At 37.3% G+C, this 19,620-nt stretch overlaps 1 protein-coding gene across 1 annotated transcript in view; it reads right to left on the bottom strand.

Moving 5' to 3' along the window:
• LOC126365979 (serine/threonine-protein kinase VRK1-like) overlaps positions 1-19,620 on the bottom strand; it is a 67,435-nt gene that overhangs the window by 13,011 nt on the left and 34,804 nt on the right. Inside the window, exons 8-9 of the mRNA XM_050008786.1 lie at positions 10,167-10,345; positions 1,791-1,885 (exon numbers count right to left, since the gene is read on the bottom strand). Coding sequence (XP_049864743.1) covers positions 1,791-1,885; positions 10,167-10,345 — 274 coding nt within the window. The remainder of the gene's footprint in view (positions 1-1,790; positions 1,886-10,166; positions 10,346-19,620) is intronic.

The raw sequence follows: 19,620 nt of genomic DNA, 5'->3' as shown, positions 1-19,620 counted from the left end.
CTGTTCAATACCTCCTCATTAGTTATGTGATCTACCCATCTAATCTTCAGCATTCTTCTGTAGCACCACATTTCGAAAGCTTCTATTCTCTTCTTGTCCAGACTATTTATCATCCATGTTTCACTTCCATACATGGCTACACTCCATACAAATGCTTTCAGAAACGACTTCCTGACACTTAAATCTATACTCGATGTTAACAAATTTCTCTTCTTCAGAAAAGCTTTCCTTGGCATTGCCAGTCTACATTTTATATCCTCTCTACTTCGACCATCATCAGTTATTTTGCTCCCCAAATAGCAAAACTCCTTTGCTACTTTAAGTGTCTCATTTCCTAATCTAATTCTCTCAGCATCACCCGACTTTATTTGACTACATTCCATTATCCTCGTTTTACTTTTGTTGGTGTTCACCTTATATCCTCCTTTCAAGACACTATCCATTCCGTTCAACTGCTCTTCCAAGTCCTTTGCTGTCTCTGACAGAATTACAATGTCATCGGCGAACCTCAATATTTTTATTTCTTCTCCATGGATTTTAATACCTATTCCAAATTATTCTTTTGTTTCCTTTACTGCTTGCTCAATATGCAGATTGAATAACATCGGGGATAGGCTACAACCCTGTCTCACTCCCTTCCCAACCACTGCTTCCTTTTCATACCCCTCGACCCATGTAACTGCCATCTGGTTTCTGTACAAATTGTAAATAGCCTTTTGCTCCCTGTACTTTATCCCTGCCACTTTTAGAATTTGAAAGAGAGTATTCCAGACAACATTGTCAAAAGCTTTCTCTAAGTCTACAAATGCTAGAAACATAGGTTTGCCTTTCCTTAATCTTTCTTCTAAGGTAAGCCGTAAGGTCAGTATTGCCTCTACCAGTAGCATTTCCAAATTGAGATTGACGTACTGATTCTACAAAGACACAGGATAAGGCTCGGAAAAAGAATAGTTTAGTTGCAAACAAAATGTGGCTGAGTTACTGTTATTTGTCATACAGATATATGTCTACAATTAACAACGATATATACATACAAATGAAGTCCAAAAGGAGTTTGCAAGAGCTCTGTCTCAACTAACCTTACAGAGTGATGTCAAGAGAGGGATTATCAACTGCAATGTTGTTAGAGTGGCAATATCTCTTGGGACATTCCCGTACAGCATGGCCAATGGTCTGCTCTGGAACTTCACAGTCATGCAATGAGGTTCCTAAGGAACTACACAGTCACACAATGGGTTGTCCAAGAGTTCCCACTTGTACGTGAAGGAGTTAGTTCTTCTGTGTATACTATATCAAGTAAATTTAACACTTCTGTGACAAATTACAAGAAGCAATGATTGTCACATACCTGCCAGTCAATATTAGTCAAGCAATACCTTCGGGTTCACTACATTTCTCCTCTAGAACATGTGAAATGTCAAATTTCCTTGTACACTACTGAATGAGTCTTCAAAAAGGATGAAGTACAGTATGTGGAAAAAGATGGGGAGGCAGCTGAAACAGGACTAATACACCAACTCACCACTATCTGCCCTTGCACAAACATATCTAACAGTAAACTGGATCAAACTAAGTTATTTCCTCCACCGTGAAATATTGATTGCACTCTTTTCTTCAAATGCTTTAATGTATATCCTTCAATGGAGTGTTTATATCAACCACATTTTCGTAAATTTTGCATGTCCTATTTATATCAACAACAGTAACAATCCAAACAACAACAGAATACACAATTTCATGTAAGACTACTATCCGTTCCATAGCAAGAATTATACTTCAACATTACATACCTGTTGAAATTGTGAGCAACACATGGTTGTCTGTAAATGTTTCTGAACGGCTTCTTTGGTTTAAAACCAATGTTTTCTGGTTCTTCAAAAGAGCACTGCAACAAACATTTGTAACTATAAAACACATGCAGTTGCGATCACACTTTGCTATCTCAGTAATTAGCCTTTTTATTTTATACGTCTGAATTCACTTCTGAATTGAATGAAAAGCTTCGCTAGTGTTCCACTGAGCACCAGGATTGGATTGAAGGCCACTCAAAGGGTATGTACAAGTATTTAGGCATCATGATACAAAAGCTCCAAAGTTGAAACATAATGAAAAAAAATAAAATAATGTGAACACAGCCTAAAAGGAGTAAAAAATGATCACTGCAGGTAATCAGAAACAAATTCATTCATACATGATATGAAGAGAGACTTCATGTATTCTAGATTACTTTGTACAGTGATTCAAAATTATGTTAACAATTAGAATGCTAATATACAGGGTGGTCCAATATCTCATGAAATAAGCGTCAAACGAAAAAACTACGAACAACGGAACTTGTCTAGCCGGAAGGGGAAACTAGATGGCGCTATGGTTGGCCTGCTAGATGGCACTGCCACAGGTCAAACGGATATCAACTGCGTTTTTTCAAACAGGAACACCCACTTTTTTATTACATATTCGTGTAGTACGTGAGGAAATATGAATGTGTTAGTTGGACCACTTTTTTCGCTTTCTGATACATGGCACTGTAATAGTCACAAACTTGGCTCACAATTTTAGACAAACAGTTGGAACAGATAGGTTTTTTAAATTAGAATACAGAATGTAGGTATGTTTGAACATTTTATTTTGGTTGTTCCAATGTGATACATGTACCTATGTGAACTTATCATTTCTGAGAATGCATGCTGTTACAGTGTGATTACCTGTAAATACCACATTAATGCAATGAATGTTCAAGATGATGTCCGTCAACCTCAATGCATTTGGCAATATGTGTAACGACATTCCTCTCAACAGTGAGTAGTTTGCCTTCTGTAATGTTCGCACATGCACTGACAATGTGCTGACGCATGTCATCAGGCGTTGTCGGTGGATCACAATAGCAAATATCCAACTTTCCCCACAGACAGAAAGCCGAGGACGTCAGATCCAGTGAACGTGTGGGCCATGGTATGGTGCTCCTACGACCAATGCACCTGTCATGAAATATGCTTTTCAATACTGCTTCAACCGCACGCGAGCTATGTGCCGGACATCCATCATGTCGGAAGTACATCGCCATTCTGTCATGTAATGAATCATCTTGTAGTAACATCCGTAGAACATTACATAGGAAATCAGCATATATTGCATCATTTAGATCGCCATTGATAAAATGGGGGCCATTTATCCTTCCTCCCATAATGCCGCACCATACATTAACCCGCCAAGGTCGCTGATGTTCCACTTGTCGCAGCCATCGTGGATTTTCCGTTGCGCAATAGTGCATATTGTGCCGTTTACGTTACACTCTTGGTGAATAACGCTTCGTCGCTAAATAGAATGCGTGCAAAAAATCTGTCATTGTCCCATAATTTCTCTTGTGTCCAATGGCAGAACTGTACACGACGTTCAAAGTCATCATGCAATTCCGGGTGCATAGATACATGGTACGGGTGCAATTGATGTTTATGTAGCATTCTCAACACTGACGTTTTTGAGATTCCCGATTCTCATGCATTTTGTCTGCTACTGACGTGTGGATTAGCCCCAACAGCAGCTAAAACACCTATTTGGGCATCATCATTTGTTTCAAGTCGTGGTTGTCATTTCACATGTAGCTGAACACTTCCTATTTCCTTAAATAACTTAACTATCCAGCGAACGGTCTGGACACTTGGATGTCGGTGTCCAGGATACCAAGCAGCATACACAGCATTTGGGCATTTTGGTCACAACAGCCATACGTCACAACAGCCATACGTCACAACAGCCATACGTCACAACAGCCATACGTCACAACAGCCATACGTCACAACAGCCATACGTCACAACAGCCATACGTCACAACAGCCATACGTCACAACAGCCATACGTCACAACAGCCATACGTCACAACAGCCATACGTCACAACAGCCATACGTCACAACAGCCATACGTCACAACAGCCATACGTCACAACAGCCATACGTCACAACAGCCATACGTCACAACAGCCATACGTCACAACAGCCATACGTCACAACAGCCATACGTCACAACAGCCATGTCATCAAGATATTGACCTTTTCCGCAATTGGTAAACAGCCCATTTTAACACAGGTAATGTATCATGAAGCAAATACCGTCTGCACTGGCGGAATGTTACGTGATACCACGCACTTACACGTTTGTGACTATTACAGCGCCATCTATCACGAAGCAAAAAAGTGGTCCAAATAAAACATTCATATTCCTTTACGTACTACATGAATATATAATAAAAAATGGGGGTTCCTATCTTAAAAAATGCGGTTGATATCCGTTTGACCTATGGCAGCACCATCTAGCGGGCAAGCCATAGCACCATCTGGTTTCCCCTCTTCAAGCTAGACAAGTTTCGTCCATTGTAGTTTTTTCGTTTGACACTTATTTTGTGAGATATTTGGCCTGGTCACAATAAATGGACAATATTTTGTTTGAAACATTAGATAAAAACAGCATCTGAGTGGAATTAGAGGAAGGGCAGTGGCTCGTTTCAGAGTGTGTATATTCTTACCAAATGAGAAAGCGATGGTATGTTGATAAGACACAATGAAAAACACACAAATACACACACAAATTTCAAGCTTATGCAACCCAAGGTTGCTTGATCAGGAAAGAGGGAAGGAGAGGGAAAGATGAAAGGATGTCGGTTTTAAGGGAGAGGGTAAGGAGTCATTCCAATCCCAGGAGCGGAAAGACTTACCTTAGGGGGAAAAAAGGACAGGTATACACGCACGCACGCACATATCCATCCGCACATATACAGACACAGGCAGACATATATAAATGCAAAGAGGTTGGACAGAGATGTCAGTCGAGGCAGAAGTGCAGAGGCAAAGATGATGGTGAATGACAGGTGAGGTATGAGTGGCGGCAACTTGAAATTAGCAGAGATTGAAGCCTGGTGGATAACGGGATGAGAGGATATATTGAAGGGCAAGTTACCATCTCCGGAGTTCGGATAGGTTGGTGTTCGTGGGAAGTATCCAGATAACCCGGACGGTGTAACACTGTGCCAAGATGTGCTGGCCGTGCACCTAGGCATGTTTAGCCACAGGGTGATCCTCATTACCAACAAACACTGTCTGCCTGTGTCCATTCATGCAAATGGACAGTTTGTTGCTGGTCATTCCCACATAGAAAGCATCACAGTGTAGGCAGGTCAGTTGGTAAATCACGTGGGTGCTTTCACACGTGGCTCTGCCTTTGATCGTGTACACCTTCCGGGTTACAGGACTGGAGTAGGTGGTGGTGGGAGGGTGCATGGGACAGGTTTTACACCGGGGGCAGTCACAAGGGTAGGAGCCAGAGGGTAGGGAAGGTGGTTTGGGGATTTCATAGGGATGAACCAAGAGGTTACGAAGGTTAGGTGGACGGCGGAAAGACACTCTTGGTGGAGTGGGAAGGATTTCATAAAGGATGGATCTCATTTCGGGGCAGGATTTGAGGAAGTCGTATCCCTGCTGGAGAGCCACATTCAGAGTCTGATCCAGTCCCGGAAAGTATTCTGTCACAAGTGGGACACTTTTGAGGTGGTTCTGTGGTAGTTTCTGGGTTTGAGGGGATGAGGAAGTGGCTCTGGTTATTTGCTTCTGTACCAGGTCGGGAGGGTAGTTGCGGGATGCGAAAGCTGTTTTCAGCTTATCGGTGTAATGGTTCAGGGATTCAGGACTGGAGCAGATTGATTTCCACGAAGACCTAAGCTGTAGGGAAGGGAACGTTTGATATGGAATGGGTGGCAGCTGTCATAATGGAGGTACTGTTGCTTGTTAGTGGGTTTGATGTGGACGGATGTGTGAAGCTGGCCATTGGACAGATGGAGGTCAACGTCAAGGAAAGTGGCATGGGATTTGGAGTACAACCAGGTGAATCTGATGGAACCAAAGGAGTTGAGGTTGGAGAGGAAATTCTGGAGTTGTTGTTCACTGTGAGTCCAGATCATGAAGATGTCATCAATGAACGTTTGGTACAGATTTATGGATGACATAATGAGAAAAGCAGCTACTCTGAAAAAAGCCACTGCCCTTCCTCCAATCCCACTCAGATGCTGTTTTTATCTAATGTTTCAAACAAAATATTTATATAACTTTACACATATCGATATCCATTCTATATATACATGCAAAGCAATATCTGTTTAATACAGATTTACATGGAATTTATTGTAAGTCCAAATATTCTGATACTCTGTAAGAGTAGCTGATGAGGTATTATTTTACTTTCTTTATCAACATATGGGAATTTTCAGTTTCCTGTCTGATGTCTACTGGCAACTTGTTATGGACTCTTGCGGCAGTATACAAAACTCTACTCTGAACCCTAGACTGGGACATGTAGTCTACATGGATTTTAATTTTATCTCTGCTATTGTATATGTGTGAAGTATGTTCTTCCGAACACGTTTTTATAGACAGGTGCTTTCTTCCACCTACCAAACTCAGTGTTTTGTTAGAGTGATCTACAGTAGTCAGTCTCATGTTCCATGTATCATTTTGCATGATATATCATAAGTGGAAATAGTCATTTTACATTCACATTGAAATTTAACATGTAAATATGGTTACACGCTGAACGATCATAATTTTTTAAAAATAATTTACAGATCCTATCAATCACATTTTACACATTACAATAATACAAATTCTTCTACGGAATAGGAGTTATCAAGGAGAAAATTTATCTGTTTGCTTTACATTTTACTTTGCAGCTTGTCAGATATTTTATGTCACTAGGTAAGTGATCAAAAATTTTAGCTGCGTCACTGTGTGCCCCTTTTATGCTGAAGACAACTTAATGTGGAGTAATGACTATCGTCTTTCCTTCTGCTATTGTACTTGTTTACATATTGTTCCTTTTGAACTGCACTGGATTATTTACAACAAACTTCATGAGGGAATATGCCGTGAAGCTGTAATCAGAACGCCCAACTCAAACAGACGTCTATAATATGATTGAGGGGTAGCTCCACGTATTATTCTTACAGCATGTTTTTGAGCTATTAAGACTTTCTTTCTTCAAGAGTAGTTACCCTAGAACATTATTCCATATGACATTATAGAATGAAAATACTGATCTATCTGTTCCCAAGATTTGCAATGATTCTAAGTGTAAATGTAGCTGAACTAAGCTGTTTTAGGAATTGCAAAATGTGCTATTTCCATTTTTAATTTTCATCAATATGGACACCTAATAATTCTGAAGTTTGCACCCTATTTATTATTTCCTCACCATGGGTTACACTTACTACTACTGTAGTACCCCCTTGCAAAACTGAATAAGTTGTCTTTTTTAAATTGAGCTGATGATATTTGCAGAAAACCAGTAACAGTACTTTTAAGAATACTGCTTACCATTTCTTTCTCTTTGTACGCTTGGATTGATTACAATACTAGTATCATCTGCAATGTTAACTAATTCTGCTTGTATATTACACGGAAGACCAATTACATAAATAAGGAAAACTAATGGAGTATTTTAAACATAGCTGCACAACAGCAACGGTTCCACGTAATAAAATTATAAACAGCCGACCAGTTGCAATGGATAAAGAATTCTTTACCTAGGTTTCAACAAATTTAAATTTGTCTTCTTCATAAGGTGGCCTAAGGACAACGAACATCATAGCTTACATTAGAAAAGTATGAAACTTAAATCAAGATTAGATTTTAACATAAATTAGAGAGCTCTTGCGTTACAGAAATATGAGAACGATGATCTGGTACTTACAATTTTTCATTAGCAAAGACTAATGTACCATCGCCATTTTTACAAATGTCGGCGTAGATCCATTTGTCAAAATTAAAATGTAGCCCTAGAAATAGGGTTTGTCACGTAAATATAAATTAGTACATGGATCTTGCAGAGCTCACAACCGACTGAGTGTAATCGGCCAGCGTAGTTACTCTGCAACCAGGGCAGGTGGCGCTCATGGCGCGAACCATGTGCCAATTGGCGTACAAAAGCAACGTGTAAATTATCAGTATTAATAACGTCCTTAGATAAAGTAACAATAAAAAGAAGGAAAGCGTTTAACACTCCCGTTATAACAGTATGGGAGCCTTGGTACAATTAATGTAGTTATACATCAAAAAGGCAGGTGGCGTTTACGCCGAGAGAGTTACGCACAGTGGCATATACAGCCAAAACATAAAAATTACATTACTATATTAGTGAAGCTCACGAACGGTATATATGTCAGAACTTTAAGATTGACAAAAATGGCTCTTAAGACAGAATTATGAACCCCAGTCCACAATACAGTTAATACACATTCGCAGGAAACCAACGTTTTAGAGCCAGACAAAATCACATAAGGGCCGATGTAGTGGCAGCCATACATGGTGAGAAAACCACATTACATAAAGGGTAGTGGGCTTAAAGACTTGAAAGTGCATCATAGCTTCCTGAGAAAAAGAGACCCCTAAGGTTACCAGAATTTTTGTTGTACCATAAACAGTACAAGTTTAAAGCCTTCGAAAAATTGTCTACAAGCAAAGTGCAACTGGTCATTCATTCATTATATTAACATCCTTGAGCTCTAGATGCTTAAAAATTTGTAACTCTTCCCACAAATCTAATCTACGCCCTTTGACTTCTCTGTGTAGGATAACAGTGTATTCTAACTGTTTAGGCATATGACCGATAGCCATGTACTAATTTATATTTACGTGACAAACCCTATTTCTAGGGCTACATTTTAATTTTGACAAATGGATCTACGCCGACATTTGTGAAAACGGTCATGGTACATTAGTCCTTGCTAATCTAAAATTGTAAGTACCAGTCGTCGTCCTCATATTTCTGTAATGCAAGAGCTCTCCAATTTATGTTAAAATCTAATCTTGACTTAAGTTTCATACTTTTCTAATGTAAGCTATGATGTTCATTGTCCTTAGGCCACCTTCTGAAGAAGACAAATTTAAATTTGTTGAAACCTAGGTAAAGAATTCTTTATCCATTGCAACTGGTCGGATATTTACAATTTTAAAACTAATGGACTTAATGAGCCTCGGGGGAATCCTATGTGTGATTTCTTCCCAGTCAGAATAATATCCCAGGATTAAATTTGCCAATTCCCCCCCCCCCCCTTTTTTTGTTAAAATGACATAATCCACTGGCTGGTTATCCCACTAACTTCAATTTATCCAGTAGAATATTGTAATACACACAGTGAAGTGCCTTAGATAGGTCACAGGAAATATCAACTGGCTCTATCTTATTATTTAATTATTATTGCAATTATTTTAGCAGATTATGGTTATGATATGAGCAAACTCAGCTAAAAATTAAGTACAGAATCCTAAAATTCCGTTTCACTCACTCACCCACTGTAACCATTTAGGCTATGTTTTACATCTATTATGCAATAATCTATTTCTTCTGCAGTTTGTTTACAATGGTTGTATCCCATGAAGGGTCCCTCCCACCATGAACTGTTGTTCCCAATATTTATTTATCAACTGCACAGTCAACTATTTTTTCAAACTTCAGTCACAGTTCTTCTGAATGCTCTTCTCCAGAGCTAAGTGTTTCTAACTGCTTACTGACATATGACACTACAACATTTTTAGTTTGGTGAACATACAAATCTTTCTACTTTTTTAGTTGCCTTTTTACATTGGTAATCACTGTTGTTTCAACTGCCTATTGGTAACTGCTATCAGTTTCAATGTAGCTTATATGTCTTGAGTTCATTTGTTGCTATTCAATCCCATATTTTTCCATCATAAGTGAGGTTCCAAACCATGTGTGTTACACAGTTCTCAGAGAACACATTCAGTAATATTTTGCAGTACTACTAATACCCACCACTTATGAAACCTTAATTTTCCCTTTGACTGTTTGGTGATTCATGTTTACTCCAATGATGACTGTATAAACTGAAAACTTATGTACTATAAATAAATAAATAAACACACACACACACACACACACACACACACACACACACACACACACACACACACACACACACACACACACACACACACACACAGAGAGAGAGAGAGAGAGAGAGAGAGAGAGAGAGAGAGAGAGAGAGAGAGAGAGAGAGAATTTTTACAGAAACAATTTTTCAAAGAAAATGAACTGACTTGAGGATGAGTAACTATAACTGAGAAATTCATGTCATATTAATAAACATCATAGACAAATAAGTTACCTTTTTCTTTTTGATCTGTTTCATCCTAGGAGAAACAGATAACCCAAATTCCAGTTTCCCATCATCCACATACCCTGCATCTGTAATGCCTTTACGCAACAGTTTTCGGCAATAACTATAGTCAGGACATGTGTCAAATTCCAAACTTGCAACGTATTTTAGATACTGACTTATAACAGCTGAAACAGTAGAGAAGTACATGTTAACTGATTATATAACATTACTTTAAAACATAAAACCAAATGTTTGGAGTACAGTTTCTTATAAGTAAAAAAGCACATGTAAAAAATACTTCACAAGAAAATACCAACATTAGGGCGATTTCATCTCAAATCGTACAGGTCGAGAGTGAATGTGTTATATCACTATTTCAAAGTTTGTTGAAAAAAATGTATGTTGAAGTTTACATAACACCTCTCCAAAACTACAATATCTTGACTTTCTGATCTGTTGAAACATTACAGACCTCTCTAATGAGAGTATTTGTTAAACTGTCATAACAAAAGGGAAAACTGAAAAATTGTAATAAAGAAACCAGATAGAGATCTGAATTTATTTCCAATAAATACTCAGTTCCTAAAACTTCGAGACATGATTAATACATATACACTTCTGATCTTTTTCATTTTTGGAAAAATAAACTATGGGAATTTGTAGTTTTTTGTGAATTTCAAAATTATGTTTCGAAAATATGAAGACACAGGATTTTAACTGTCTTGAGAAATGATAAAAGTGGAAAGACTGCCAACTGTCAGCTACGACATTAATGCATGAACTTCTTAAACTGTCAAGATATTTGTACATAAAGATGAAATAATCTGAAATTTTTTGGTTATTTAGAAATTATTTTCTCCAAAACCTCCATCATAAATACTCTAAAAATTTCACGATACATTAGTTGGTCATTGTACTTAGGGAATGTACAAGCAGAGTGGGCTATATTGTCTGTACGAAATATGAGAATTTTTTTAGGTAGACCTAGCTTTCTGGTATTTCTGTATCAAAATAATTACTTTACAACATTATAAATGAGTAGGAAAGCAATTAACAATTTTGTTCGAAAACATTTTATAATAATAATGAGAATAGAATATTTATACCCATTTTTCTTTTTATGATAATACAAACTGTAACAATATTATGAAAAGGAAAGTTGCTACTCACCATATGGCAGAGATGCTGAGTCGCAGATAGGCACAACATAAAGACTGTCACAGTTGTGCCTATCTGCGACTCAGCATCTCTGCTATATGGTGAGTAGCAACTTTCCTTTTCATAATATTGTTACATTCCATCCTGGATTTTCCATTATTTGACATTCACAAATTATTATTGTCTTCTGTCACGATTTTACTTCTTCATGACTTTACATGAATTAAAATTGCCTAAAATGTAACAATCAACACTAAATTGTTGAAAAGGGGTTATTTGTATTTTTTTCATCTGCTTCTCATTTAACTCTCATAGCTGAGCTGAATCTGCTTACGGACAAGGATGATCCAACAAGAGCAGTACTTGGGAAATGGGAACAGCACACCGAACTTTTGGTGATGGCCAATTGTAAGCATTAGCAAGATCATGGGGTGTCATAAAGGAGACAGAACTGTGTTGCAGTTCACGAGACACACTTGTTATCTGTCCCACCCACCACTTATTGTCATACACACAAGAAATGAAGTGGCTAACTACAACATAGTCTTCTAATGTATACTGTGGTCTCTGAATTTCACACACAGTAACAGGTTGCATTTTGTGGAGAACCGTTCTTGCAATGTGCATGCCACTCCGGGATGCAAACTGTAGGCTTCATAAAAAGACCACCTTTCTCTGTTTTTTAAATGGAATTAACTTAATGTACTTTCATTCAGAATTAAGAGTTTCATGTTTGTTAGCAATCCAGTAGCATCTCTTATAGCATTAACAGCTTCGTGCTGGAAATTAAATCTTGTTGCAAGATGTTTATAGATACCTCCTACCCCTTCACATGCACTTTTTCCATGATAGCTTGCTGAAAATATCCATTTCTTGTCTTAATTCGTGTACTACAGTGTTGACCAAGCTCATATAGTAGAAAGCAGTTTTTAAAATGAGATGTTGCACCCTCAGACACATACAGATGCTTAGGAAATGCATGGCCTCCAGATGCTGTGTCATCAATTATCATGCTTACAGCATAGGGTGCATTGCACTGTGAGATCATCACTGACAATAGCAAAGCACTGTCATATTCCAAGGAAGTGAGCAACATGTGAAGATTGACATCTGTGATGTGTGCCAGTGGTAACTTCGAATTTCTTTCTGCAAAGCAATAGATCAGTTCTCAGCGAAGTCAAAATGAAGAACTAATGTATCAGTATTCTGGGATGTGGCTGATTTTACTTGTGCTATGGCCTGTCTCTGAATCCTCTGGATATGATGGCGAGATATTCCTTTCATGACCCAATGCCCCTCTAACCTCCGCAATGAACTTCTCTGGCTCTACTATCTTCTTCACCAACCCTCCTCCCTCCCACAATGCATAGGTTAAATCACTGTCAGTATCCTGAAGGTGTAATGCTTCAACAGTCATCACTTCAGCATCAGGACGCATTACACACTCCTGCAATGAACATTTATCTAGCAGCTCTTGACTTCTTTCCTGTGACACTGCTTATGGCAAAACAAAGAAGTTTCAAATTAGTGCAGTAAATACATGTGCATACTTCCTTCACTGGCTGGCATTTTACCCACTTTGGTCATAAAGAGTAAAATTTTGTGAGACCTGTTTTTAAATTCAGGTTCTCGTTTTTCATTAGGAGATATGCTTCTATTATTGATCTTCTCATATATCCTCTCACCTTTCTTTTTCAATAACAGAGATAACAACAACCTGGTTAGGACTTTGCCTGCTGCAGCCTTTTTCATCACTTAGATAATTTTTCAGAGCAATAGATGAATATCATTTTGCAATAGATGCCCACAGCAAGAATCTGAGCATGCCCAGATACTTTGCTCATTCTTTATTTTACAACACTTTGAACTCAAGTAATGTGAGGAGGTGGGTATGTATTTCTGTACCTGCTGCTTAAATTAGTTACCTTGTATCGGTCACTGGATCTTTTCAGCATACTTGTCTGCTGAGATAGCAGTATTTAGGTTTAAAATACCACACATCACATTTCATGCACATATCACTATCTTCAGGTTCTGCACCAAGTGCATCTACATTATACACTTCACAAAGTTTTGAAGATGTTTGTGTAACACTTTTTTGAATTTCTTCCACTTTTATTTTTACATGCTGTTTTCTTCTTGTGCTTCTTATCTTTCCTGGATGTTTAAGAGGGGATATAGTGGGGGCTACAGCAGAAATGCTAACATTCAATGCATTAACTTCTCACCCAGGAATATAAACATCTGCACTATCTTCTTCAGTTTCACATTTGGGTGATTGTGATCATTCAGGTGAGTTGTCACTAAATTTATTCTTGTTGTGAGTGTAGCAATTCCTGCACAAATGATGTGATGCTAATACTGTTACATGAGGACCCAGATATTTCTGCAGTACCTTTTACTGTTTTAAGAGTTATTTACAAATACACATTTTACAAAAAGGCCTTACTATTTACAAAAATTAAGACAAAACAAAAATACTTTATTTCTTAACACTTATGTAATAGAAGTCTAATATGTATTCTTTTTGCAGTGAAATTCATGACCACGAGTTGCCATGACCTGTATGATTTGAGATGAAATCATCTAATACCACAGTGAATTAACTTAAATCAAAGGCTATGTCACTACTTATGATCTTTCCAAAACCCTCTCTATTTACATACTCAAACTGATCTGCATAGGTATATACTTTAATTTATTGCATAGTACATCTTCCAGAGTTTACCATACTTTTTTCAGTGAGTTCAACAGGAAAATAAGGGATGAAAGGACACTGCTAAATCCAAGTAACAAGGTACCTCAAGATATATTCTTTGCATCAAAATTACTGAGTCCCAAAGATAACTAAGAACACACACATTTTTACAGTACCGTTAAGAGCTGAATAACAAAATTTGTTATTTGGAAAATTTTTGGAGAGTATTTGCTACAATTGGCAATTATTTCTAAAATTATTTGGAACCTGTGTGTGAAAAGTCTAATTTTAAGACTAAATACAACAACTGGCATCAAATATAGTGTGGTGTCAGGAATTTGTAATGCATTCCCACATGAGAGTAAGAAGTTCATCCCATGTTAAAATGTAACATGGTTAAGCATCACCATCACAAACCAACAATGAGACAAAGATATTGGTTTTATAGTATCCAGTACTTTTCCATGTTGTCCTATTGACTGGAAAAAATCAAACAAGCTAGTCATCAACAAGATCTCCAAATGACAAAATGACACCTGAAAGTAATTTTTTCGTCTGCAGTTGTGGACTTTTCCTACACTTAAGCTTTGAACAGAAGAGCGCCACTATGAAATCAAATGCTGAACGATGAAGTCATTGAGACAAGAGGATTATAATGTAAATACCGAGGTCCTAGCAGTATTATTTACTATTTATTCTTTGAAATCTGTGCAACAGTATGGAAGTGTTGTATTTTGCTGTGAAAATCAAAGAAGTGTATTAAGTGAGTTACTGTGGTCAAATGAAATTGCTCCAACAAATAAAAACCTGCAAGACTGGAAAAAACTGGACAACCTGTCCTATGAGATCTGGCATTCAATCTAACATATAAATAATCACAATCGAATCCAATAATTTGATTTTTGCACATCTTACTTCTGACATCTTCAATCAAGAAAGGACTTTTTTTTAATATGCCACAGTTACTGCACTGCATCAAATTAAGATATGTAGAGGTAAACACATCACACAAACTATGTGTATGGTTAATTTTCGCTTATACTTTGCAGTGAATGAAATGCAGATAAGACATCAAAATTTTATTTAAAATTTAGAGCAAAATGATATGTAATTTCATTCTCGAGTTACTGGGTTTTATATGCAAAGGACAGGTACACGTGACATCTCCATTTTATATCATAAAACAATTCCAGATATCGAATGAGGTTTTCTGCAAATGACAGCACACAGGGAGGCACATATACTATATGATAAATACTCGAAACTACTTTTTTTCACCGAGCCATCGAAGTAACTCATCCACAGATATCCATAGCACTATAGGAAAACCCAAGTGGTGCATGTGTACACGTCCACACAGCACCTGGAGAACAGTGTAGCGGGGCATGTACACACACCAACAGCAGTGAAAGGGTCAAATATGCCCATCAACACACTATTAAACCCCTTACAGTAATTGCGCATATTCTCATCTCTTGATTGTTGCAATATACATTCATTCGGCTAACTACAACCCACACTGCTTTTGTGAACTTGCTACCTATTCGTAATGTCGGCACAACATGACAATACTCTTCCCACTGGAAATGTGATGCCATTACAGAAAGTTCTAGAAGCCAAGGCACACCAGGTCAATTTCTGTCCTACGTACTGTGTTACTTAGGTCATGAGACCTGATGTCATAAAAATCACTAAGTCTACAATGTGCAAGGAATTTTGTTGTTTGTTCATTGAAGCACTGAAGCTATCAGTTTTGCTTTTGTGGTGTTATGGTCTGCAAACAAAGACAGTTTACAATTCAGCAAAAGCTCACAATCATCCACAACATGTAAGACAATCTTAACATAAGAATTTAATAAATGAAGAAGAATCACGATCTAGTGCACAGCTTATTCAAAACGAAACAAGCTTTATTAAATTCCAAAGCTAATGATTACTCTGGATCCAAATTCGCATGTCTACATTCGCTGACATGGAAATATTCTTTGAAAGGGTTTCAAGTAACTCCTATAAGCAAGTACATACAATGTGAGAAGGTTTGTGAAACTGCCTTGAAGATTAAAACTAAAATTTTCTTTGCACTGAACAGCTGACTGGGGGGAAGACGGGGTGGGGGGGGGGGGGTGGGGGGGGGCAATCACTTCTTAGCGAAGATACACATGCAGAAATTTTAAGATATTTGAAAACATTACATTTCCATGGGTGATAAAGTGACATTTTCAACATTGATGAGAGTCGTTTCTTTTATAATATAATGTATTCACACGAGTACGAGATGACCCTGAATACATGAAGAACTCCTTTTTTAAGAAGCTCCTTCAGAAAAAAGCATTTTTTAAACTTATTCTGATTAACCAAGATTACAAACTTTTACTGACTTAAGCATCTGTTACCATAACACCAATCCTAATCTTATGCCATTTATTGGTTGTCTATGTTTTGATAATAGAAGAAGAAATAATACAACAAGAAACTTTTTGTATTAATTTTTATCTTCACTGCCTCCTTTGTTTAGCCTGTGTTCTGTGTTACCATGTTTTATAGCCGTCAGTGTTACCATGTTTTATAGCCGTCAGCGTCATCATCTAAACAGGGGAACTGTTAAACATACATCTTCGTTGTCACAAATATTTGGCTATTTCTTCGGAGTATGCTGCAATTTATTTTTTATTATATTTATACAAATGGATTCAGACGAACTGCAGTTTAAACATGGTAGGTGTCCATAAAAAGCCAAAGCATGCAGTATAGATTTCCATGGTTGGCAGCAACATGAAATTTGTTGCTCATTCACCACTCCCCTCTCAACATTCATAGTTCTCAACTAAACTGGTTTCACTGGCCCCCCTCCAGGTGTTCCTTAGTGTTGTGCTTGAGCAACAGTGAAACATGGGCATCTATATATTCTAGGGTGCAGGATGTATGTAACAGCAACAACTAATACATAAATAAAAGACTGCAATCACGACTGAATCCAATTCTTGAACATTCACTGGTCTAATGCCATCTGTTGGTAATATCACCTCAATGAGTCTTTCTGCTGTAATTTATTCTTGCGATAGCAATTGAAGGCAGTTTAATGTGATTTTTTTCTTTCGTTTCATCTGAATTTACCCCCTTGTTCCAAAGCTGATTAAAAGCTGGTAATTTTTCTCCCCAGTATTCTAACACGTGAAAAGCTATCAAAGTTTCATTTGCAACACACCTCTTAAATCATTAGTTTTTCATAACCAAATAAAACACCAACTTTGGTTCAGAATCAAAATTGGTATTGAAGGACAAGATTTTCAACTTTCAATGTTACTTTTACTTACAAAACAGCATAAATGTATGTGTACAGTATCTATACCTGTATTTGACCTATTTGCAGAACTTTAGATAGTTGTAGTGCATAGTTCAAAGTTTCTCATGCATCTAGTACTGCGAGTCAAATGTCACATGACCAACTGAACAAGATCAACATTGTATCAAGTGCTTCTATGTATCAGGCAATCTTGATCCTATTCAAATGGAAGTATTGATTGCTAAACTCTACCCTTCAGAACTGCTCAAAATAATTTTGTGCGAAACCTCAATAGCAAAAGCTTCATCTGTAAATGCAAGACAACCTCGATATTAATCTCTTAAACACTGTCAAAATGTTTATCTCGGCAATAATAGTTAAATCTGCGAATATAAGATCACCCCATATTTTTCAAATGAATTTGGCAAAAAACCTTGTTTTACAATCAAGTAAATAAAGTACTTCCTATAAAAACATAATCTATTAAAGTTAAATCGTATTTATTCATCTGTCTCAGTTGCAAATTTTAAATTAGATTACATGTTTCAATCACTCTGGATCACCTTCAGATCTAAGTAGCTGTGTAAGCATACTGTCTTGTCTACTCAGAACCACTATTTCATCTCAGAACCGTTACTTGAAGAAGTGGTTCTGAGTCGACAAGACAGGTTGCTGACAGCTTCTTAGATCTGAAGATGATCCAGAGTGATCGAAACATGTAATCTAATTAAAAATGTGCAACAGAGACAGAAAAATACATGAAAATTGTCTTAATATGTAGACAGTTGCTGAATCTCTCAAGACGATTATGTCGACTACAGTGATATTCCATTAAGTTATAATAATTCTATGGAAGTGAAAGGAAGTAAAGAAAGGATGATTACACTGTAGTGTGTAAATAGTGATGGAAGTGAAAAGTTGCTTCCACTAATAAAAGGAAAATTTAACACTCCCATGGGATTCAAAAACAAATATATTCTCTTGTATCTACAAGTGTAACAGCATTGCCTGGATGACACCACACATCTGAGATTTCTCAGGCGCTTATATACCGAGATAGGTGGAAAAAAAAAAAAAAAAAAAAAAAAAGGTGGGGTGGGGGAATTGTGATGTAAATGTTGTATTTCTTCCTCTGAACTGTACAAGTCATCAGCAATCTCTGAACATAATACACTTCAACAAAGTCAGACTATGAGTAACAACTGCACAGAAGTCAATTTCATCCACTTGGAGAAAGGAAATGATGACTCTCAGAATTCTACAGACCACAAATATGTTCTTTGTTACCTGGAATTCTGTAACATAACAGACTGTTATATGGTTTCACAAAGAGCAGCTATTGTCCGAGGCCACATTATTCCAGAAAAAGAATGGAATAGGACCACAGATATTTCTGAAAATTTGACATTCCAGGACTTTATGACAATGATGATGATCTGCCTTCCACTGTCAAAATGAAAGTGAGATGTGTGAATTTTTTGTGAAGGAACACTGATGGAAGAGCCAAAAGTGATGCTGGTAGCAAACAACAACAACCACCAGCACAAGCCATTGCACCAACTTTCATTGTTGCTGAACAAGAACCTGATACCATTAGGAGTTTCTTTTCCTCCTTTAATGTTAGATGAATCAATTCTAACTAATACCAACCAACTGGAGCGACAACTTCTTTCACTACAATACAATGGAAGGATGAACAATTGTTAATTTGTAGCCCAAAATATTAGTAATTTTGTAATTAAATACTACTTCTATCACCTAAACAAGTTTCAATTATGATTTCAGGTCCATCTTTCCTTGTAATCGGGCAAAACTCTCATTTAAGAAAAATTCCGGTTTAGTAAACTTACATTTAGGTGCCCACGGATACATTAGAAAGGGTTTTCACTGTATGTTCAACAACCAGATACACAACAGCTAAGCACACAAATTGGAACAGTGTCTAAAAACATCTGTTCTCTTACGTAAGACAGCTGATGTTCATTATATTTTTTCCAAATACAGTGCACTTGAACTACTACAAATTCTTCAGAAAGTTCAATAACTATGTTTCACTGAATTCTGTAATCTGTAATTGAGATACTGTCAAAGTAACAGACACTCTTCTCTAGCTTTTGAACAGTTCTTTTTCAGCAGTGAAACAATAAAAAGCTCACATTAAGTTATGACATTCACTTTGCACACACACACACACACACACACACACACACACACACACACACACACACACACAGAGAGAGAGAGAGAGAGAGAGAGAGAGAGAGAGAGAGAGAGAGAGAGAGAATTGCCAAGGAAACTAGTATAGGCATGCTTCTTCAAAT

Source organism: Schistocerca gregaria, chromosome 4, assembly GCF_023897955.1.
Source record: "Schistocerca gregaria isolate iqSchGreg1 chromosome 4, iqSchGreg1.2, whole genome shotgun sequence".
In the NCBI taxonomy this organism is placed as follows: domain Eukaryota; kingdom Metazoa; phylum Arthropoda; class Insecta; order Orthoptera; family Acrididae; genus Schistocerca; species Schistocerca gregaria.
This window is presented reverse-complemented; position numbering and strand designations above follow the sequence as displayed.